At 40.6% G+C, this 23,620-nt stretch overlaps 2 protein-coding genes and 1 pseudogene across 5 annotated transcripts; 1 reads left to right on the forward strand and 2 right to left on the reverse strand.

The window, feature by feature from the left end:
- Window positions 1-82: 82 nt before the first annotated feature.
- On the reverse strand, window positions 83-3,274 carry LOC136486910 (uncharacterized). 2 transcript variants are annotated; one of them, XM_066483976.1, is made up of 9 exons: window positions 2,952-3,274; window positions 2,756-2,815; window positions 2,581-2,649; window positions 2,390-2,482; window positions 2,006-2,110; window positions 1,828-1,905; window positions 1,103-1,228; window positions 380-473; window positions 83-295 (listed from the first exon to the last, which is right to left on the reverse strand). In XM_066483976.1, exons 1-9 carry the CDS (start codon window positions 3,129-3,131, stop codon window positions 105-107), a joined length of 996 nt encoding a protein of 331 aa, XP_066340073.1. In that variant the 5' UTR covers window positions 3,132-3,274; the 3' UTR covers window positions 83-104. The 2 variants fall into 2 exon arrangements, with proteins under 2 accessions (XP_066340073.1, XP_066340072.1); XM_066483975.1 differs by having other exon boundaries at window positions 83-310.
- A 6,050-nt stretch (window positions 3,275-9,324) lies between these two features.
- On the forward strand, window positions 9,325-11,836 carry LOC136489148 (uncharacterized; annotated as a pseudogene).
- Window positions 11,837-12,796: 960 nt separating this feature from the next.
- On the reverse strand, window positions 12,797-21,171 carry LOC136486913 (uncharacterized). Of its 3 annotated transcripts, none has more exons than XM_066483982.1 (9): window positions 20,985-21,171; window positions 20,827-20,898; window positions 20,655-20,729; window positions 19,510-19,593; window positions 19,303-19,372; window positions 19,138-19,229; window positions 13,505-13,546; window positions 13,285-13,365; window positions 12,797-13,197 (listed from the first exon to the last, which is right to left on the reverse strand). In XM_066483982.1, the coding sequence occupies exons 1-9, from the start codon at window positions 21,027-21,029 to the stop codon at window positions 13,120-13,122; spliced, it is 639 nt and encodes a 212-aa protein (XP_066340079.1). In that variant the 5' UTR covers window positions 21,030-21,171; the 3' UTR covers window positions 12,797-13,119. The 3 variants fall into 3 exon arrangements, with proteins under 3 accessions (XP_066340079.1, XP_066340078.1, XP_066340077.1); XM_066483981.1 differs by having other exon boundaries at window positions 19,303-19,356; window positions 19,476-19,593; XM_066483980.1 differs by having other exon boundaries at window positions 19,303-19,383; window positions 19,476-19,593.
- Window positions 21,172-23,620: the final 2,449 nt, after the last annotated feature.

A 23,620-nucleotide genomic window follows, 5' to 3' on the forward strand; every position in this document is an offset into this window, starting at 1 on the left:
GCGGAAAACATATACGATACTGATTGCCATACACTGCATGAAACCCTGAACTCGAACTAGCAAAAGCCTAGCATACACCAATGTGGAAAAAAGAAGGCATTGGCTTAAGCTACTCTAGATTGCCAAGCCTTAGCCATCTTCTTCCCGAGGTATTGAGCAGCAACTGCACCACCAGAGGCGAGCAGACCAGACATTGCTTGCCGCATGCTTGAAACCATTACTCGGCGCCTCAGGGCCCTCCGTACACAGTTTGCTGCCATGTCCTTTGAAGAAACTATGGTGCGTGGTGGTATTTCTACAGAAAAATTGTCTGCACTGAGAATGTGTTATAGAATGATCAAGGCTACAAGATTGATGAGACCATCACGTGCATTCCAACCTTTTCCATGCAATGTGTGTCTTCCTTGCATTTGCCTTTGGATCGTCCACGGAAGAACATAGAACAGTTCATTTGTTGTTGATGGACCACAATCCTGTAGACACGCGACTCTAATAGTTAGACATTCAAACCAAGCATACAAGTACACTTACTGAAGTGATGCAATTTATACAGGCTCCAAATTTATACTCGCTTCGATTCCATATAAATCCATAAGGACATTGACATGATCTCTAGTGTTGCACCGACTAGTTATATCTTTAAGAATATATCATTTTATTAAATCGAAAGAGTGATATATTATCATTTTATTAAATCGAAAGAGTGATATATTATCATTTTATTAAATCAAAAGAGTGATATATTATGAAAGTATGTTTCATGATAAATCTAGTAACATTAATCTCATGTTATTAATTTATATAACTGTTTAGTTACTGCTAATCAAAGTTAAAATAGTTTGACTTAGGAAAAAGTTGAATGGACTTATATTTGGGATCAGGTGTAGTTACAATTGCTACTAGGATGGGAATCCATACGAATTTTCCAGAGTGGTAAAAAAAGTCGGGATAGCAAAGGTAAGAAAAATAAAGCAGTAAGGCAAGTGCAAGAGAACATTTGCATGTTGTGTGGTCCACAAAGAATCGTGAAAGCCAGAGGCAAAGCACTTCTATAGTTTTATCTCTTTGAACAAACTATGAGTATGAGCAGAAGGTAACAAACCTGCCGGAAAGTCTTATACTGTCCATGGGATGATGTCTTCAATAGCCCTTCAGCAATATACTCTTGCAAGAGGGGTCTGTACATCAATTGAAACGACTGAAAACTACCCTCAACAATCTTCTTCACCTGATTTATAGTAGGAATTGGGTATGAAATTATAAACCAAATAGAAATCCCATTAACACACTATCTTATCCTAAACTTGCAGACAACAAAAAGTAACCACAAAACAATAATAATTTATACAATCTTCGAACCCAGTATGCAGATCCAATAAAAGCAACAGAATTTAGAGGCTAAGATCTCAAAGGACTAAATTGTCAATTGTCTTATCAGTCCCTCCCATGAAATAAATAACTACCAACCAGTGTATTTTGCTCATCACAGTGAAACCAGTAATAAACTGGTATGCAGTACCTAGATGTATGTTCCATTTTGCCACAGTTTAGGGCACCACAAATATATATGGCGATATGGTCAAATGGGCCTAATTTGAACAGAAGAATATTGAAGTTAAATACTGTGTACCATGCTACAATCCATTTGTTCGTGGTTGAGTTTGCCATAAGAACATGCCATTTTCAATTTAGAGAAGTACATAAATGAATTGCTTTTGGATGTGCCAAACAGACAGGACACCTTTGTGAAGAATGATGTAATATTAAATTGAATTGAAATGATCACAAGTATAGAGCAAAGATGAACATGATTTATTTTGTTGATACCTTATCTTTGTCTTCTGCAAACAGCATTCTCAAATCACCCATATATGATAGACTACAAATTTGAGCGTATAGGTCGTACTGCACAAAGAGGGATAAAAGGAAGATCAGAAATTTAGAATCAACCCAACCAAAACAAAAAAAATAATTTCATGGAAGGAAGCATCAAGTTAGCAATAACCTCGGTGAACTCTTCTGGCAAAAGGAGTAGAGAAGCTGAAGTTGCCATTTCTAGGTTAATTGAGTTGACCTTCCTTATATCCCAGTTGTCAACAAGAACATGAACCTACCAAAATACGCATAAAAGGCACTACAATTGTGCAGTGAGCGACCCAAAATACTAGACAGCCAATGAATATAACCTCAACCAGTAAAACAAATAAATAAAGTAGTCACACGAATACGGTCCATATCAGGCAAAATGTGTATCACCACAGCCACAAAAGATAATTGGAGCCACGGTCTAAAAATGAGACAAGAAAATATAAAGCACACAATCCCAATCTAGCAAAATCAGCATTATGTGGTTGTACATTTTGAAGAACAGGGCATTTCGCATTCATACCGGTTTCTGCAGCCGGCCACTGAGGTAGAACCTGTCCCAGGTCAACACATCCATCGCCAGGTCCCTCATCCTCACCACCCCATACTTTATCCTCTGCACCACCAAAAGACAAATTTCTTCAGCAAGTACTCAATTCACACAGCCAGTGGAACACAATGCCATCGAACACAAGGCTCAGCCATTCATGGTACCTTGTCTCTCCATTCCACAAACGGGTTGAAGTACACCCCGACCCCAACACGATCCGCCAGCCCAGTGATCTGAGCTCCAACAAAAACCAAGAAACAGCCGACCATTCACACAGTTAGCCAACAGCCAACCAGAAAGATTGTGGTGATGTTGCTCTGAGCCTATGATGAAGCTTACGGCGCCTGCACCGAAGCCTGCCATCCAGCGGGAGTAGTGCGCGGGGTTCCTTTCCAGGTTCTGCACCGACCAAGAAACAATTCCGTCAGGATAACATCAATTTAAGAATATGAACCCCAATTTGACAGGGATTGGTTGACCAAACTGAGAGGAGGGAGGTGAGGCGAGGCGAGAGAGATGGTTAGGTTCCTAGCACCTCGGAGTGCCATTGGAGGGGGTCAGCGACGCCGAGGATGTAATCGACCATGGACGTCCCGTCGGGGCGCGCGTGGAGGAGCGTGGAGCCGTACGCGCAGCAGAAGTCCACCGGCGGGAGGAGGTCGCGGAGCGGGCCGGCCAGCTCCGCCGCCCTCTCCTCCTCCGCCGCCACATTCATTTAGGCGCGCGCGCTGGTTGCTAAGAGGCGAGAATTTATACCAGGGGACGGGGGCGTGGCGGTCCCCGGAGCAAGGAGGGAGACGGCCGCCGTCGGCGCGGCGGCGGGGGTTCAGAACGGGGGATGGAGATGGGGAAGGTGGTGCTGAATCTGGGCCGTTGGTGAGAGGGTCGACGGTCTGCATTGGACGCCCCGCAACAAACGGCCCAGGTAGATAAGCATTTTTGTTTTTGTTTTTCTTTTTTATTTATTATATTATATTATATTATATTATATGCTGAATTGTTGATCTTATTTTTATCGCTCCATTCAGAATTACATTTCTGAAAGGTTCATAATTGTTTAATTTTGACCAGAAATTATTTGAATTATAAGTATTTTAGTATTAAAAAATTATGCAACTAGATTCATTTAAAAATATTTTCACAAGTTTTTATATGCATTCTTAAAAAACAACAATGGTCACAAGGCTGAAGTACAAATTTGAGATAAAATAAAATGCGGGTGAAATGATAACCTAATTCGCTGCCACATGTTGCATCGGTAATGTTCTATCAGGGCGGTCCGGACGGGATGGACCCACCTCGTGTCGTGCACCCCTGTGCCTCGCGCCTCGCCCGGTCGCATCCGACCCGCTTCGCGTTGTGCTCGCCTCGTGCCTCGTGCTACGCATCTTGCCTGTGCCTCACGCTATGCGTCGTCCACACCTTGCGCCCCGCTCGTACCTCGCGCTATGCTCCCAACGTTGCGTCAACCATCCTCCATTGGGCAGCAGCAAGTACAAGAGCACATGTTGCAACCGTATGTTTCAGATGTATGTTGCATTGTTTCACCTGGATGTTGCGAAAGTAGATCTAGTGTTGCAAATGTTGCAATGGCTATACATGTATGTTTCAAGTGTATGTTTCAGCAGTTTGAAACGTATATTGCAAATGTTTTATCTGGATGTGCTTGTGTTGCAGTGGATATACATGTATGTTGCAAGTGAATGTTCTAAATGTTTCACCTATTTCAGACCTATGTTGCAAGTGCTTCATCTGTATGTTGCATATGTTTCAGATATGTTGCAAGCGTCTATTCAAAATGTTTCATCTGTTTCAGACGTATGTTGCAAGTGTGTTTATCTGGATGTTGTAGTTACTATACACATATGTTGCAAATGTATGTTTGTAAATGTTTTACTTGTTTTAGACGTATGTTGCAGGAGTGGTTCATGTTGCAACATTAGCAGGCGTAGGAAGCGAGCGCATGCAGAGGCTGTCCCCACGTGCGCGGGGAGCAAAGCGGGCGTGGGTGGTCCCCACCTGCATGCGCATCAACAGGCATGTGGCGCACAGCTAATGCGTACATGCACGGCATGTGTAGGCGCAGCAGTTCCATGTGGCATGCGAGGGCGAGCGTGCAGGCACAACAGTTGCATGCAGGGCAGGCGTCATTCCATTTGTTCATGAGTGGAGCAGATAAAATTTGCATGGGAACCATGCATGTAGAGAAAAAATTGATGCGTAGTTGCATGCAATAGAGAGAGGGCGCTGCTGGCGCATGCGAGACTGAGGGAGCAGGGCGCGTAGGTGGGTGCTCGGTGCTGGGGAAGGCACGCAGGAGGAGGTGAGGAGCAACAGTCAGGGCGAACAGCACGACGGGACAAGCGCGGGCGTTTAGAACAAACAAGTTCTACTTTTCTAAGTTGGATATTTCTCTACGTTTAAGAATACTGAATACATATCAAGTAGAGATGGATATAATTGGAGAATATAGACATGATCTAGGAGGAAAGAGGAATGAACTTGCTGTACTAGACATGATCTAGGAGGAAAGAGAATACCCGTTTGTGATATCTTTATGAAAACCCTGTAAATATATTATTTTCCATAGGAAGCGCCATTGAGTTCCTTAGTTCCTATATTATAAATTAGCATCTGTTAAATCTGTAAATACCAAAAAAAACATGGGTAGCACACATCATTAGTAGTGATAGTCTGACACCCAACACCTTCAGTCACATTTTGTTCAGTAGTACAGTACGTATACATGCTGTTAAGGGGCCTTTTTGTTCCCATCATTTCCATAGATTAAGTATATGCCTCTGCATGTCTGTATGCAGCAACCATTTTCTTCTTCAATGCCCATCACATGAAGATGGATTCAAGGTAGGTTCTATTTTCCACTTAGCTAGAAAGAATTCATTCACATTTGATTTCAGGAAATATGTTGTGAAGGAAGCAATGCAAATCTAAGGTAGTTCAATAACTGCCTTGACCTCTCTTTCTTCATGTTTGTTGTATGGTATAAGACTAATTCTAATGACTCATTCAGGTGAATAACTGTGCAGGAGTTGGTTTCATCAGGGCGCCCACCCTTTTGCCAAATTCCCTTTTGGCTGCGCAAACAAAGTCATAGGAGTTGCACTTGTTGTGGTGAGGATCATGAGAGAATATATTTTTGGGTTGATGAGGACAGTAAGGCCCAAGTACATGTTTGATCCATGTTCTTAAACTTTGCTTCGAGAGATATTGGAATTACTCAGTTACTCCTAATCGGCAAAGGCTTACCTTTCGTTTTTGTTTAAACAAACACACCAAACAAACCCCCCCCCCCCCCCCCCCCCCCCCCCCCCCCCCCGCTTCAAGTTTTGACTGAACAATAGCAGCTTGACAAGCGCCTATTTTTAAAATGTATATATTTGTGTACTTCACAATGACTGCCTCTATGTTTCTCAAAAAAAAAATATGTACTTCAATGACTCTATTTCTCAAAAGAAAAAGAAATCTCTTTACTTCAATGATTGTCTCTATTTCTCAAGAAAATCAAGAGATCTAGAATCCTTCAAGCTACAGATGTTGTGTTGTGCTCAATAGCAGATGTTGTTTCAGTGTTCTTTTTTTAATATGCTATATATATTCTCTTATGAATGTTCAATAGCATACCATAGCATTATTCTTATCTCAATGTCTGTGTTCTGTGTAGGTTCTCCTCTTCTTTGTCTCATGCTGCATCTCCTGTACCACATTTGGTCTTAGGTGACTTTAATTCATGGTGATTTTTGATTCACTCAGACCAATCCCGGTGATCAAGTAATTCAGCCGTGCACTCAGACCATTCATAGTTTCGAACTCAGTTTGGTTTTAGGCTGCATTTTTTCAGTTTGGTATACCAGTATTAAATTTTCTTTCTTATTATTTGGCTTTCAGGTTAGGACTAAATGCATGTTCCTGCAGACCAGGCTTTCAGTTTTGGGTCATGCAAACTGATTTTGTCATAATAGCTTGCATATAGGAGTGATTGGTGTTCATTGCTATACGAAATAATTCGCTAGCTGCTGGGATCTAGGTTGATTTGTGGAGTGTCGCTTAGCAGCGGTAAGTGACTAATTAGTTTCAGTATATATATGACTCAAAAATATTATACAATACCGTGGACCTTTTCAGTACTGCATTTTGACAGTACACCTATTGCACCAAAATGAATGATTAATATCTTAATGGTACTGAACTATTATCATTTGCCTTCTTGTAAAAATAAATTGCAGTTTAGTACAAGGAAACACCCACCTAGCACAGTCATACTTTCAGGCTTGTTCTTGAAAAAATTTTGCAGAGCAGTTTTTCTCCTTTTCATCATTCAGTTTTGCTCTTGAATCTTCAGTATTTAGCATTGGGAAGTAGAACATCTTTCTTTAGAGGCTTCAGGGCTTATTGATAATACCACCTTATGATTTGTATTCTAATCATTAAGCTAGACTTACGTAAGATGCTTAAATGTAGCAAATATTGTCATCATCATGGATCATATTGATATTTTGTTGACACATCGCTCCCCAAAAAAATCAGACTTCAGATATTACTACAATTGAGGATATTTGTATATTTGGGCCTTGAGTTGAGGATCTTTTGATGAATGATTCATTTTATTAGAGAAGAAACAAAATGATCTTCTGCTGATTTGCACACATCGTCAAATTGCTCTCTTTTTTTGGGGAACAAGGCTGTTAGTATTTGCATTATTAATGTATACTATCTGATAATCGAGGGCAACAATTTAACCCAGTCTCATTCTTCATGCAGGTTCAAGTTGTTGATGTAAACCCTTCATGTCGTTGGGATCTCACACGGCAAATTCAAAATCCCCAACCAGCCAAAGCTGGCCTCCATTGTTACTTCACCTGAGAATAAAGTGAAGGGGAAGGGCATTTAGTTCCCGCGTGGTGCTGCAATGTGCCAGTTGTTTGTCAACGGCTGCCTTGGCTAGAGTGACATTGCTGCAGGATTACCTGCCTCAGGATAGACTCAAGTGTAGGACGTCTCCAGTGCAGTGCGTTCAGGTGAACATTTTTCTCGTGTGGATGATAGCGGTGAGAATGGGAGTTGTAGCTGAGAATTAGAACTTGATGCTCCCTTGATTACTAGAACGGAAGCGATGATCAGTTGTAGCTATATATGTGAGGACAATGTTGTTTACTTGGCAAATGTGATCTGTGAGTTGTTGGCACTGCTATATGTTTATGAACATAGCATTAGCTACTTTGTCATATATCATGTTATTCTTTGTTATATTATCTCGGGTTTTTAGGCACATACACAAGACCCATGCTTGACATGTGTGGCTATGTGCCGGCAGTGCCAGATTGTGCGTAGGTTTTATCTTTTGTTTTAGCCCTTAATCATGTTTGCCTTCAATGCATGTCATCTTGTGTTGGTTTTCTACGAAGAAGGTTTCTTTGATACACGACAAAGCTATTGCACGTAAGAAAGGACGTAATCCTTGGAGTGTCGGGTAACGATTATTTTCTAATCGATTAAATTATTGTGCAACAGAAAAAAAAAATAATACCACGATAATGCATGTAAACAATCCTACATTATTCTACGGTATATGTCTGCGTGGAATAATAGACCTAAAGCCACACACATATATATATGGTGAGTATAACATACTTTATTTTAAGGTTTGTGAGAGATTTTTCAAGACACGCAGTATTGTCCATGTGACAGGTATTAATATTTACATATATACTTGAACCTGTGTATAGGATGGTACGGAGATACGGCGGAACTTATTCGTAGATTTATTGGCGCACGAAAGAAATGGATATCGGATTTATTGGCTCACGAAAGAAATGGATATCAGAGATTTCTTCCTACCGATATAAAACATTATCTTAGCCACATCACGAAAAAGTCTATAAAGTAGAGTTTGTGAGCATGCGACGCCGCGTTCTCCGTGACTGTGTTGATTTCACAAACTTTGTTTTTTGAATTAAATGTCATTTTAACGTTGGTATTTAATTTTTACAATACTATTATTTTATCATGTGATCCATATGTTTTTAGTACAAATTGTTAGCTATCCCATAGCAATATACGGGCACGCTACCTAGTAAAATAAATAAAAACACAAGCATCGCATGCCAAATTGAGAACTTGAACTCATATAGACAAGTCACTACCATAATAAACCTAACCAACTAATTTAAAAAGTTAGTTCCCAAATAAAAGAGAAAACTTTACTACAAAGTGTTCATCTCCTACAACTAAAAAGAATAAATTGTGGACATCGTTTTGGTGCGACAATTGTCTTGATTCGTCCATCTTCCACCTTATGCGATCGATCCCACCTCCATGCGACAATCACGACAGTTGTTGATTTTCCTTGCATGCAGTTACTGATTTTCCTTGCATGAGACCCACATGCGGTGGCAATCATGGCAGTTTCCTTCCATGCAAAAGGAAGTGCTCCCTCGCACGACCATCACGCCTGTTGTGATATAACTTTCTTGCATGCAAAAGAAAACTAATATCAATCAATCAAATCAAATCAAATAAGAAATTATTCTCATCAAGAGGTTATGATTTTTCTTCATACAAAACAACCGAACATGATTATCTACCACGTTGCGGTGGTGGTCGATCACTGCGGTGGCGGTCGCGTCGCCGGCTGACGGGAGGTGGCCGTTCACTGGCCTTAGCTAGCAAGAGGACAATCTCGCCCTCGCCCGCGTCGTCCAGGAGCTAGCAAGAGGCCAATCTCGTGGGGTCAATTGCGCCCAGGCCGGGCACTTCGTTGATCGCTGCTGATTCATCCTGCTTTTTGCAGGAACGGACATACATGATGCTGTCGGTGGCGAGTACGTGATCTCGAGGCCTTCGCGTGCCCCCTGTAGGACACCAAGGAGCTCAACGTTGTCGACAGGCTGATGGCGCTCGTTGAAATCGGTGATTGTGAGTGTACAGACCAGTGTCAAAATTCAGTCAACCTTGATAATCTTTTTTCCTATTTTTGTATGGTGCTTAATCTGTCGCTGTACCATGGCGAGCCATTGAGCAGGATGATGCTGGGGACGATGATGAGGAAGAAGATTGATATTTTCTATCTAATCTTTGCATGACTCGATTATCACGTGTAATTTTGTACCTTCGGATAGTTTCATAAAAAAATACTAAGATTATTGCTGGTAATAATACAAACAGGGACTGTTTAAGGTAGTGAAATATCTTACCACATCATTTCTCTGAGCTCTAGAATTAATAAGGTGGTAGTATATACTACTAAATCATAATCTTGAGCTGGTAGCCATAATTGGCTTCTTGCTAGAAAGAGATAGAATGCTAATCGAATTTACATAATCCTGTGATGATGTTCCCACCTCTGTGAACAAGCAGGCATGACAGTTTGGAAGGAACTAGCAGTGACTTGATATTTATCTTCTGTTGGTGAAGTAAAAACAGCAGCAACTGTTGGATTGTTAAGACAAGCAAGGGAAATGGTTGTTTTTGTCTCCCTGTTTTCTTTAGGTCAACAGACTTAATTTATGACTATGGTGCTGGTTATTTATGCATTCCATTAGACATCAATGATTCATTCATGATTTGTTGCCTGTAGATGTAAAATAACAATCATACTAATATCCATTGCTTTAATATTTGTCTGATCTTTTCATGTTTAAATGGTGTAAGTTTTGTTTATTTTTTCTTTGAGATGGATTTTTTTCTTTTTTTACTAATAACCTGCAGATGATAAAGCAGTTGAGGGCAGAATCAAGGATGATAGCACTGTTGAAGGCAAAGCCACCGATGACAAAGCTGTTGAGGCAGAGCAAAGAATGATGAGGACATTGAGGACAGAATAAAGGATGATAAGGCCGTTGAATGTCAAGTCACTAATGATAAACCTATTCAGAGTAAAGTAACTAATGGTAATGCCATTGAGGACAGAGAGATTGAAGGTAAAGCCACTGAAGAGGCAAAGAAAATCGATATTTGGATGAAACTCCGAAATGTGATCAGATTTGGGGCACTGACTATGGAATTGTTAATACTGAAGAAAACCTAGCTGATAATGGCAACTAAGTTTCGTATGAAAATAATGAGGCTGCTCTTGAGGTTTCTCTCTACTTTGTGGTGCTAGAGCATGGTTGTTCATCACATAAGTTTCATACGCTAGCTCTCCATTTATCTAGGATTTACATTCATGCATCAAAATTTTGGTCCTCAGATAGGAAAGCTTCGGTTGCAAAAAATTTAGTTTCTGGGCTTCTGCTTGTTTCAAAATCTCGTGGCAATGATGTTTCAAGGTAAATTATGACTACGCTCTACCGCTTATTTCCCTTATTATTGTTAGCATCAATTCTTTCATATCAAAATTTAAGAAGTAAGAACCTAATTTTGATGTAGGCTGACATTTTGGCTATCGAACACATTTGTCCTGAGAGATCATTGCACAAACATTTGGTACTTCACGGCACTCAAGTCCATTTAAGGTTTTCAGCACAAATGGTGCAAAGAAGCCTGAGAGGAGTTTCGCTACACCACGATGGAAAAGTAACTACAATGGCAAGTATACCCAATATCATGAAGATGCTAGATGATTGGCGTAAAACTAGCACATTGTAGATGCATTGGAGAAGATGTGGTGGCATATAAAGGTTAACCCTATTACTGTCTTGGCACTTTCCAAAAAGCTGAGTATGGCTCTTGTAAAACAGTGATGAGTAAAACCTACTGCAAACTAATTCATTTTTTAGTTTTTTTAAGGATTTTCATTTCACATGCAATGACACCCCACATGCAAACCCCTGTAGAAGATTTGTCAACTCCAAAGATTGAGAGGTTGTTAGGGCTTTCTGGGTGATCAGCAACATAGGAGTTTTTCTATTGATCTCTGGAAAACTACATTTGATGATGCATTCAGCAGAAGTTGTCCTCTTCGTGCTGGTGGACATGAGTGTAGATGTTTACCAGTGTTGGCAAAATTGGTATGCTTTCAGATGCTGATTTTTGTTTCTTTGGTAATAGTATCTTTTATGTGAAGTCATGAAATTTTTTATGTTTCTATCAGGTGATGCAGCATTATGTAGCTGATTTAGATATTGCTATGTTTAATGTTATCCTTCGTGAATCAGAGAATGAGATACCCACGGATACTATATCTGACCCAATTGTGGACTCAAGAGTTCTGCCGATTCTAGCTGACGACTTAAGCTTTGGATCATGCACACAGCTTAAGAACTTTGTATGTGCTTAAATTATGAAATGCTTGCAATTGCATGATGAACAAACAAACAACCTAGAATAGGGACTATGCATGACACCTCCCTTGCACTATTGATTGTTAACACATGATATATACTTCTGTAGGTTGGGAATTGGTCCAGATAGTTGTCCGATACGTTTATAGTTACCTGTCCAAATTTAATTATCTTGTTCTGAAAGATATTACCTTTGTCTTTTTTCATGCATGCTAGGGCCCTTAAACTGATGGTTTATAGTCAAGTTAGAAGGTAAAATACTAATAATTTCTTGAACTTTATAATGGTCTATACAACATGAAGACTTATGTAATATTGGTGTTATGTACATCATACTTATAGGTAATAGTACAACACATGTTCATACATATGTTATCGTAACATTGTTTTTTCCCGTTGCAATGCACGAGCATTTACCTATATTTACATATATACTCGAACATATGTATATGATGGTATGGAGATGCGACGGAACTTATTCGTGGATTTATTGGGGCACAAAAGAAATGAATATCGGAGATTTTTTTCTGTCGATATAAAACATTATCTTAACCGCATCACAGAATGATCTATACAGTAGAGCCTGTGAGCCTGCGACGTCGCGCTCTCTGTGATTGTGTTAAATTCATAAACTTTGCTTTTTGGATTAAATATCACTTTAACGTTGGTATTTAATTTTTACAGTATTGTTATCTTACAGTGCGATCCGTGTATTTTTAGTATAGAATGTTAGCTATCCCGTAGCAACGCACGGGTACGCTACCTAGTTTTACCTAAAAGTTACTCTTTTTTTTTGTGCATCCATGTTAAATGACCCTGGTTTCGTCATGAAATTGTAGCCCCCGCCCTTTTCTGAAATTGTGACCTACTAGGACATAACTTCAGAACATATATGGCTCACCGCTACCTAGAATGTAGAAATTGAAATCAACAACAGCTACAATCCGTATCTTAATCCAAACATTCAATATCCCATATCATATTCAAATCTAAACACTCAAAGTTGGATATCTACCGCTATCTAACACTTAATGCCCACGGTCATGTATTCGTATCCGTACATAGCAGTTCATATCCGATTCATTTTCATCCCTACACTTGTGCTCTGTATAACAATTGCAAAGAGGCAAAGAGCACAGCATCACAAATCAGAAACGAGATTATATATATCAGTATATTACAAATCATACAAATTGCCCCACTTATAGAAGCATCAATATATCCTTCCAAGTGAAACAGGCTGTAAGTACAACCTGATCACAATTTGCAATGGCAGGTCATGGGATTGGAGCGTCCTTGCTCACTCCACAGGTGTGCCTGTCTTCGATTAACATTTAAATAAAGAAAAATACAAGAATAACTGATTCACTATGAGGTATCCCCAGATATGCTTTCTGTGTGATGTCATCTCCGGGCGAGTGCAGTAAGAATTTGATCAGAAACAATAGCTCCAAAATTGCTATGCTAAGTAGACAGTGCGTCGTGAATTAGCTTGTTTGCGATCTCCTTTGAGAGCCCCATGACGCTATCACTAGAACCAACCTGCACAAGTCAAGGCTAGTTCACATTTGTATGAATGGAAACAAAAACCCTATAAGACAACCAAGATAAGGTGAATGAGACACTGACCACTGCTTCGACAAATGGAAGGGTCAATGGATGTTCAAGTAGCAAGCCACCTGCGACCCTAAATACTACTCCCTCATCGATCTAGCAAACAGGGAAGAGAAAAGCACAGTGACATAACATGACAAATATGAAAATATTGAACCTCGTGATGGTAATCCAGCAATTATTTTGGCTGCTGCTATTTATAAAAGGCATGGAAGTAGAATAAATGAGCATGTACCAAGTTCTCGATGACCTCATCTGGTATATCGTGGAAATAAACCTGCGGTGTGTAGAATGACAATGCAAAACTTCCTTGGTCAATTATCATCCACAAATATCACATTTAAGACAAAAAAAATCCTTTTGACACAATAAATTTGAAGAATCTCATATACCAAATACACCCCCCCGCCCTTAACAACCCAGGTGTAAGCCACATGCTAAGCAGTGGGTTTGAGCTCAAACATGACAGGATAAGTGGTAATCAGGAGCTTTAGTTCCTTATCTCGGAAGTGGTGATGAAGGTGTTAAGGTCAAATCTATGAAAATGAACTCCAACTTAAACTTGGACAACACACCTTTTCTTATATGTTGACCCTTTTCAAATGTATGCTTAAGTAGTGTTAACCATGGCTCTTTCATGAGCATCACCTTAATATCTAGTTATCTTGACCATTGGAAAAGTTTCATAAAGTTTGGAGCCAAGAAGTCACATGAAATGATAAGTTATAACCTTTCTAGAATTGCTTCATGGGGTAAATGGAAACATGGGATGTCGACCAAACCTTGCAACCTTTCTCAAACAGTCCTAATTCAACTCATGAACAAAAGTTATGAAAGGTTCGTGTTGAGCAAATATCAAGAAAATGCTTCAATGGACCAAAAAGCATAATTTAAAGCTTTATTGAGATACTGCTTTGACCGAAGTGGAATGATAGCTTCTGTACCAGATCTGAGGTTTAACCTTTAAGAAAAGTTGCAGATCATATGTGTACAACAAACTTTGTTTAAAGACCCAAGTCTAAATCTTCCTCTAAGCTTGTCAAATAAAGGCTTCAAACCTGAACCAGCTGCTGTTTTCTGGGCTCTAAATAATTCTAAGTCCGGAATTCATCGTCGTTGACATTTGCATCTCGCGTTCTCGAATTTTTGTTAAGCAACATGATTTGATCCAAAAATAAAATTTGGAGTTTACATCTTGAAGAAGGGCATACAAAAGGTTGGGATCAGTTTGACCAAGTTTGACCTCCCAAAACTAACAAAAACCGAGCTCTTCCTTAATCCTCGTTTTCTCGCTGACACTCTAGTTTGGTGCTGATTATCTCCGAATCCGTGGCTCTAATGACTTGACATCTTAAATAAGGTTTGTAGAGCAGCCCGAGATAAGCAACTTTGCTTCAAGGCCCGTTCGCCAAATCGGCCTGTAGCTGGCCTAAAATCGGCGCCCACCATACCCACACCGTCGCCCGCCACGTGCTCGACAAAATGCCGACGTGGCCGTCATGCACGAGTTCGCGCCCAACCATTGCCGACGCGTGCCCTGCCTCTCTCTGCGCCTTCCAGAAGTGGACGCCCGAGCTTCCCCCTCTCCCTCACTAGCTCTCACTCTCCTTGGCTCTCCCGTTCGCCCTATAGCGCGTGCGCGCGGGCATGCCGAGCTCCGCCGAGCAGAGTTGTGCTGCCGCCACTCCCTTCTCTGTCCACGCAGCCAACCACCGCACAACCGAGTAAGGCAGCGCCTCCACCGCAGCACGCCACCCCCGGGCGCCCCCTTTTCCCGGCCCCATCCCCACTGCAGACGGCCACCGCCCGAGCTACGCCTCCGTGCGCTGCGCACACACGTGGCCAAGATGCCTGGGCCCGTCCCTGGCCCAGCTGGTGCCACCCTCGGGCACGGTGGACAACCCCCATGCTCCCCCGCCACTCGCCTCCGCCGAGGACCGCCGCGACCAGCCGAAATGGGCTCCGCACGCCGTGCTATGCTCCGTTCCGGTGAAGGAGAGAGGGAATAAAATGGAAATAGAAGCTTTTTCTTGGGTCCAGATGCAAAATCCATGACTCCTATGAATAGTGCCTTAAAGGACCTTTTTGCTGGAATCTATTTAGTGGAAAGTTTAGGGTCCTCAGTGCAAATGTGTTTTTCTTTTTTCTTTTCCTTTATTGCATTTAATCGGCTGAAACTTTGAAAAATCATAGGAAATCGTAGAAAAATCGTAAAATAGCAAATGAAGATGTTTTGGAATTCTTGAGAGTATATCTATGCAGTAGAGTCAAAATATGGCATGCTTTAGTAGAAAGTTTCTGCTGTTTTTATTTATTTTTGTAAATTAGGGTTTTCTAGGAATAAATTCATATCTAAAGTTATGGTGCTCCAATGACTAAAATTTTTATGGTAGGCTACTGATGTCATATGTGTGCTGTGGTAAAATTGTCATGTTCATTGGATGCAGTATGATTGAGTTATGGATTTAGCATGCTTAATGTTTGATAAATAGTTTTAAATAAGTTATAATTATTATGAAGGTGTAAAAATGGAAAATGTACCTTGGTCTGATGTGGTTATGTCATGTTGATACATAATATGGCTAGATGTTTACAGCAAATGTTGAGTTTTAGATTTATCTTGCTCTCATGTGTCTTTTTGTAATTAAAACTTGTTTTGATTATAATGATCGATTTATAAATCATGAGCATGTAATATTTCTACAGTAGCCATGTTTTGATATCACCTTTCACCTGTAAAAATTTCAACTCTCAACTCTATGTTTAAAATATCACCTAAAAATAATATATATGTTGCATTATATAAGTAGAGGATGAAAGTTTGTTAATAGATGCATGTGTTTATGCCATGTAATATTTCTAATAATTGGTGTTAAGTAATGAGATTGGTTGGTTATGATTAGGAGCTACATATAAAGCAACAAAATGTTAGTTGTTAACAACATAAATGATAAATGCATATAGTTGTATCTCTGCTGTTATGGCTGCATATACATTTTCTGTGGTGGTGATATTTTTGTGATGCAAATGATGTTTTCTGTAAATGTGGTGAATACCAAAGTTGTAGATAATTTTCTTATATTGCTTGTCCTAAAATTTTATGATTTTAGGCCTGCTGGTTTAGGAGTTATAGATTTTAGAAGTTTGCTATCAGGTTTTGCATATCCTCTGAACAGATCTGAATGGTTGTTGTTTTTTTTGCTTATTTAAACATGTAATCATGTATTGGTGATAATAGAAGAATTGTAGTGTTTTTGTTAAGCTTTCCAAAATGTCTAAGAGCACCACTTTTGTTGGTCTAGAACTCTGATTATAGCTGTTTAAAGTGGAATGGCATGTTCTGTCCAAAATGTCTTCATTGTGTTGTCATGACCTTGTTGGTTGTTAAACCATCTTAATATGATAATAAGAAAGTTATAAATAACTTAATAAGCTTTCTAGAATGTTAAGAGCCATGTTTGTTGGATTATTAGAACTCCAGTTATGCATTTCTGAAGTTCATGTCAGTTTTCTGTTCTAGTTTGTGCAGATCTGTTTGTTAGTGTTTTTCAACCTTGTTAACCTTTGAATTAGCTCTAGGTGTAAATAACAAAGTTGTGGACAACTTCCTAACCTTTTCAGAAAGTCTAGGATAACCTTTGTTTGATGCCTATAACTCCAGTTATGGTTGCAACAAGTGCCTTCTGTGTTGCTGACCAGATTCTAGGCATGTGCTAAGTTAATTGCTTTAGCTTGCTCTTGTTTTGGCTAAACATGTTTAGTTAATTCTTGATTGATGAATGCTTGTAATAGCTAAACTTAAGTTAACTTGTGTGTCATGCTTGATGTGCTTACTATCTTTCAATAATAGATTGTGTGATATTTAGTTAAACAACTCTAGATGCTATGCCTTCTTGTGTAACCTTGAGCTTGTTTTGAATGCTTTTATGTGATGCATCCCTTGCAGCCATTCTTTGCATTCATATCTCTGCATTGTGCATCTCATTTAGGTACGCTAGATGAACCACGTGAAGGGTGGAAGGACATGATGTTGAAGTCGAACCAGAAGACGGTGTTGGCGGATAAGTCCCGAAGATGATGTGTTGATGGACGGATCCAGAAGATGGAAGGACCCCGAGAGTTCATGCCTGAACTGGAGATGCTCGCCAAGCGAGTGTCATCTAACAAACACTGACCTAGTGTTGGATCCCAGGCAAGCCCCAGAACATTCTAAGTCTCCTACCCTCTCTTTTTACAAATGCACATAAGTATAACTTTTGTATGCTGCATTAGGTGATAGGAGTCGAATGAAGCCGTTGGTGCATATTTCCTACCTTGTCCACTATATATATAAATGCTGGTACCCTTACTAGATGAATAGGCCGACCTATGCTTCGCCATGCTTAGACCGATAGAAGTGGGTGATTTTCTGTCACCTGCAAGATAGGTGGATACCTGATCACGGTTGGCTATATTTGCTATCGTGAAAAATAATCATATGGTGATGAATAAATGGAGACCGGACGGGATCTGGTGATTGAGAGGCAGCAAGACATAGAGGTCTTGGGTGCATGTTTTATCCCGTCTGTGTCGGTTAAGGACCGCATCGTTGTTGGTCCTCGATCATTTTGAACACAGCCTCTCACTTAGCTGGCTGGATAACTTGTTCTGACCGCGAAGCCGAGTAGCTCAACTCAGGCCGGGAGTCGTTCTGTCCGAGGGTGCACACTGGAGGTAGTAAGGATGTGCGGGGAGCCGAGGCTAGGCCTCAGCGTCCTGGCAGCTGGTTAGTCCCTGAGTGTGTGATGCTGATCGAACCCGCGAAATGAGTCTTGAGTTGTACCAAAGGTGACCTAAGGCTACCTTCGCGCGGTACGCCTGGGTTTGTGTTAGGATTTCTGCCCAGCTGGTTGCAATCGATTCGAATCGCCGTCTCTCCCGGATAGTGAGAAACTTGACCGGGCTTCCTTCATTCGTAGTAACACTAGATGTAATATGATGGTTATGATAATTATATGATAAACCGGGTATGGTTGCTATTGTGATGCTTATTAATTAAGTGATTGCTCTAGAATAGGTGCAAAGTTAGCCATAATAAGCTTCACTAAACTTGATGCTAAAATATTGACTAAAATATTGGAAGTAAAGACTCATGATAGTAATGCTCTTTTTGCAAAGTTATGCTATCCATCCGGCTCCACGAAATAAGTCTTGCATGTCCTTGAGAGTTTTTTTATTTTTCTCCTGACGGGTAAGTCTAGCTGAGTACATTCGAATACTCAGGGTTTATCCCACCATGTTGCAGGTGAAGTTCTCGGCCTGCGGAAGATGGTGGCTAACCGCCGGTGAACTCAACGACTCTATATTTATTTCTCGTCTATATACTATTGTTGGAGGATGTTACTTATACTAGCAGTGTATTTGGAACTTATGTTATTGTAACCATTTTAAAGCTATGTTGTTTTAGCTATCATATTTATAAACTTGGCAACATATTATTATTTGTGAACTCAATTGTAAACATTATTTTCGCTGCAACTCCGTGTATGTGATGTGTATTTGCTTAATCTATTACGGTCTTGGTTGTGATGTGGATTTACAGAAGTCCTTTGTGACACTCGGCGGACTACCGGGTTCATATAAGTGAAAGTATGTGCGCGTCAACATGTTAAACAGGGACAGCCGTACTTGATCTTGTATAAATTGAGCGGTTCTGTCACCCCCCCCTACATTGGTGAATTCATTTCTATTAAATAACTATATTGATATATCAATTACGCATCTAAATTGGACCATCTATCCTTCTGAACTAGTAAATCTGATTTGAATGGCAACATAACAAGAGTAGCGTCAATGAAAGAGTCCTTTTGGCTAAAAAGATAAAATTACCTCAGCTTTGTCCAAACTTCCAAGTCTCTTCTCAGTTGTAAGATTAGTTACAACTACAGACCCAACAGTTGATACATGACCTCCAGAATAGCCTGAAGATAATGATTCACTTAATAAACAAATGCATTAAAACAATGTGAGTCAGACGTTTAGTGGACAACAAACCTTTCAGGAATTGGCGTGCTTCTTCCTTGGTGATTGGCTTTTCTCTAATAATCCCTTCATGGACGACCACCTCAAAGTCAACTACAATTCAGTATGTAATCATACAAATGATAACATACTAGCAAAAAAATAGAGGAGAAGACACATCCACAACTGTGGCATACAAATTCTACCTAAATTAGGACTGCAGAGGTAATCGAGACATACTATGTCAGAAGTGATCAGGAGTGTTGGTTGATTGCCTTCTTTCTGGTAATCAGCAAGGTTTAGTCTGGACATGATAGCATCAGCCTGAAAGATGCTTAAAGTGGTTAACTCCATGCTGGGGGAGAAAAAATAGTTGGTGCTAAAAAAACAACCAAGGCCCAATTTGGTTGGACATTTCTTTAGCCTCCTTGTCCTCCCACAGAAAGAAGTATTAGTTTTCATGTACCTTTAAAAAGGATATGAATGGTATGTTGAGAAACCAAATTGTATCCTAGAAGCTCTTAGAAAATTTATAAAACGAGTTGACTTTATTTAAAAGCATGCATGGTAATATGGTAAAAACTAATGGTTTGAAATCAACTTAGTTATGCAAATCCAGAACAACTTCAGAAGCCAACTGAAGAAGTGAGTAGGAAAATACAAAGCCGAAAAAAATTCAGAAAAATATGATGATTCATCCAAGACTTCGTAATCATCATCTGCAAACACAAAAGTATAATTATATGATCGATGCCTTCAGCAGTCTTAAGAACAGGATAACTTTCTTTGTTGCTGGATGGCCAGGTTCAGCACATGACCATGTATATTGACTGATTACTTTGGTCGAGCATTCAAATAAGTTTCCACTACCCCTGAACCTGAAGTATACTTTATTTGTTCTCAAACCGATTTATGTACAAAATTCCTGCATTCATTGCTGAACAATATTTCTATATATTCAGAGAAATATTATCTTGTTGATGAGGGTTATTCCAACAGAAAGGCCTTTTTATAGGTCCTTGCAAACAACAAAGGTACCAACTACTGAACTTTCATGTGTGTTCTCGTGCAGATTGAAGAAAATACAGGCATCACATAGTATCGTTATAACACAAAATGAAAAAAACAATATTTTATTTTAAACTCCCAATACAACGCACAAAGGGACTACTGTCTTACTACAAGTAGAACATTACAGCAAAAACTTGCAGCACCCAGCAACGCATTTTCAATTGAGCCATACAAATCATCACATTGGCAACTGGATGTAACTGCAGAACTCCCGAGTCTGTAATACTGAAGGTCTGAAGCTACAACTTAGCACAACCCAGAGCATTGTCTCACCAAAGGGGGGCGAAAAAAGCAGGGCATTTTTTTGTGCCTACCTTGGCCTCCGCGAGGACCATGACCAGGTCATCAGGATTCTCCCTCCTGATGCTCTTCTCGTCGATGTCCGCAGTCTGAAACCACAGAAAGACAAACAGGTCCCATAAGCATTTCATCGGCAGAATCAGGGCGGTTGGGGAGCAAGCCAAGCATCAGAGCAGCACGACCCACCATGACCTGGAACTCCAGCCCCATCTCCTCGAGGATGTTCTTTCGCGCCACCGACGACGACCCCAGGATTAGCTGCGACGCGAGGAAGCCGCCGGCGGTCAGGACAAGGTGAAGAAGAGGGACGGGTTGTCATTGGATTGAAATTGGTGAGGGCGAACCTGGAAGGTCTGCTGGCTGGCGGCGGGTGAGGAGCCCGTGTCCATGGGGCTCTTGCGCGCGGTGAGGCGAGGAGGGCGGGGGGAGGGGCGCGTCGGCGGGGTTCCGGGAAGACGAAGGCGGCGCTGCTGGGGACAGAGTGCCGCAGCCGCAAAACCTGTGGGAGAGGATATGGCCCCTGGGGCGAAAATTGCAATTACGTCCACGGACAAGAGTTTTGGAAAAAGTCTACTTCATCTAGCGCATACCAAATCAAGCCAGCCGGGTATCATAGGAGACAGGGGAAAAAGCACTTTCAAATGGACCCCACCTATTAATCATGGTCTACTTCACACCCCAAACTATGAAACCGTCTATTTTACCTCCTGAAGTTTTTAAAACCGTCTATTTTACCCCTCTGGCGGTTTTCGACGGTGGTTTTGCTACAGTAACAGTGGTTTTGCTATACTGATGGTGGTTTTGTCTTTTTCTTTTTTATTTATTTCTGGTGAATCTTTAAAAAATCATAGTAAATCACAGAAAAATTATAAAATGGAAAATCTAATTTTGTTGGACTCCACATGAGTAGATCTATACAATGAACATATAATATGATATGCTTTAGTACAAAATTTTTGCTGTAGTTTTAGATTAATTAGAAAATCCAATTTTGTCTGTAATTAATTGGAACAATTCATAGCTGCAGCTTCTGTAGTTCAATTATGGTGAAATTTTTATGGTAGGCTAATTATTGTATGTTTGAACTATAGTAAAAATTTCGTACTCATTGGACCATGTATAACTTAGTTATAGATAAATTCTAATTAATTACAGACAAAATTAGATTTTCCAATTAATCTAAAGGTACAGCAAAACATTTGTACTAAAGCATACCACATTATATGTTAACTATGTAGATCTACTCATGTGGAGTCCAACAAAATTAGATTTTCTATTTTATGATTTTCTATGATTTACTATGATTTTTCAAAGATTCAGCGAAAATAAATAAAAAAAGAAAAAGGTGAAACCACAGGTACTGTAGCAAACCACTGTTACTGTAGCAAACCACCGTCGAAAACCGCCGGAGGGGGTAAAATAGACGGTTTTGAAAAGTTCAGGGGGTAAAATAGACGGTTTCATAGTTTAGGGTGTGAAGTAGACCATGGTTAATAGATGTGGGGTTAAGTAGACTTTTTCCAAAGAGTTTACGTGACACTGTCACACTGAGTTGAAAATATAATCAGTACTATAGGCAAATTATTATTAGTAGAATAGTAGAAGTAGAAAAAGACTAAACATTACGGGTTGTTCGGCTAATGATTTTTGTGGTTGTTTTGCTGTGAGTAGGGATGAAAACGGATCGGATACGGACGGATATCACCGATATTATATTTGTTTTCATATTTCTATCCGGATTCGGATTCGAATACGGATAATGTCAACTATGTCGGATAGGATACGATTAGATATCGACATCATAAATATGCAATTTGAGTATTCGGATACGGATACGGTATCGGATGTTGGATATCTGGACTCGGATACGGACAGATCTCAACCCCTCTAAACGGATTCGGTTTTGAATACGGTCGGAAAATATCCGTACCATTTTCATCCATGGCTGTGAGAGAGAAATATTGTACTATAGCTGATAAACCGGGCGGATAAATCCAAGCGAAGAGACGATACTTTTGACTAACGTTGAACCAAATATGCACATGTTTCATATAACAAAAGGGCGAGCGTCCTCATGCCGCACCCGCGCCCATCCCGTGCTCCATCAGCCCATCTCGCGCCCCGTGCCCATCCCTAGGACCCACATGGGTTCCAGTCACCTATCTCGCTTGTAGATGCGTGCTGCGGAGGTAGATGTCGGCCTCAGGTGCCCACACAGTGACCTACGGCGACGCCCCCAGTTGCAGCAGCAGGGTGGTTGCGTCAGATGAAACATGTGCTATCACAGATCTACTTTTAAAACATCCAGATGAAACACTTTGCAACATACGTTTGAAACAGATAAAACACTTAAAACATACGCTTGAAACATACGTGTAAAGTCATAACAACATATGCAACATCGAGATCTACTTTTGCAACATCCAGATGAAACACTTGCAAAATAAGTCTGAAACATATGAATCACTTGAAACATACCCTTGAAACATGCGTATAGAGCCATAGTAACATATGCAATATTCAGATTAAACACACATACGTCTAAAACACTTGAAACACTTGAAACATAGGCTTCCAACATATACAACATCTAAGATCTATTTGCAACATTCAGATGAAATACTTGAAACATAAGTCCAAAACGCATGAAACAATTGAAACACAATGTCGCTGGTAGCCACAGCCTACTTATTGGGGAACTCCGATAGTCAGCAAGCTCATGTCCGGGGGACGTCGAGAGCAATGGTCTAGCGTACACCCCAAGCGTGGTGCGAAGGCCTCTACTTCATACTGACGGGCACGCTGGATGGGGGCGCAGGCATAGGCCTCCCTTGCCTCTCCTTCTACGACAGGCGAAGTGGACAGGGGCATGGCGCGGGGTGTGGAGCAGCGCGGGATGTGGCCGGGCGCGGCGGCGGAGAGGAAGATGGGCGGGAGGCGCGACGGAGCGCGGTCGCGGAGCGATCACAACGCTGAGACG

Source organism: Miscanthus floridulus, chromosome 10 (genome assembly GCF_019320115.1).
Source record: "Miscanthus floridulus cultivar M001 chromosome 10, ASM1932011v1, whole genome shotgun sequence".
NCBI classification, from domain to species: domain Eukaryota; kingdom Viridiplantae; phylum Streptophyta; class Magnoliopsida; order Poales; family Poaceae; genus Miscanthus; species Miscanthus floridulus.

Coding starts and splice junctions, on each gene's coding strand:
- LOC136486913 (XM_066483980.1), bottom strand. CDS start 21,029: ATGGACACGGGCTCCTCACCCGCCGCCAGCCAGCAGACCTTCCAG. Junction 19,384..19,475: donor CCTCTGCAGTCCTAATTTAG/GTAGAATTTGTA, acceptor ACTGAATTGTAG/TTGACTTTGAGGTGGTCGTC. Junction 19,230..19,302: donor AGCACGCCAATTCCTGAAAG/GTTTGTTGTCCA, acceptor CATTATCTTCAG/GCTATTCTGGAGGTCATGTA.
- LOC136486910 (XM_066483975.1), bottom strand. CDS start 3,131: ATGAATGTGGCGGCGGAGGAGGAGAGGGCGGCGGAGCTGGCCGGCCCG. Junction 2,816..2,951: donor CCCTCCAATGGCACTCCGAG/GTGCTAGGAACC, acceptor TGGTCGGTGCAG/AACCTGGAAAGGAACCCCGC. Junction 2,483..2,580: donor TTGTGGAATGGAGAGACAAG/GTACCATGAATG, acceptor TTGGTGGTGCAG/AGGATAAAGTATGGGGTGGT.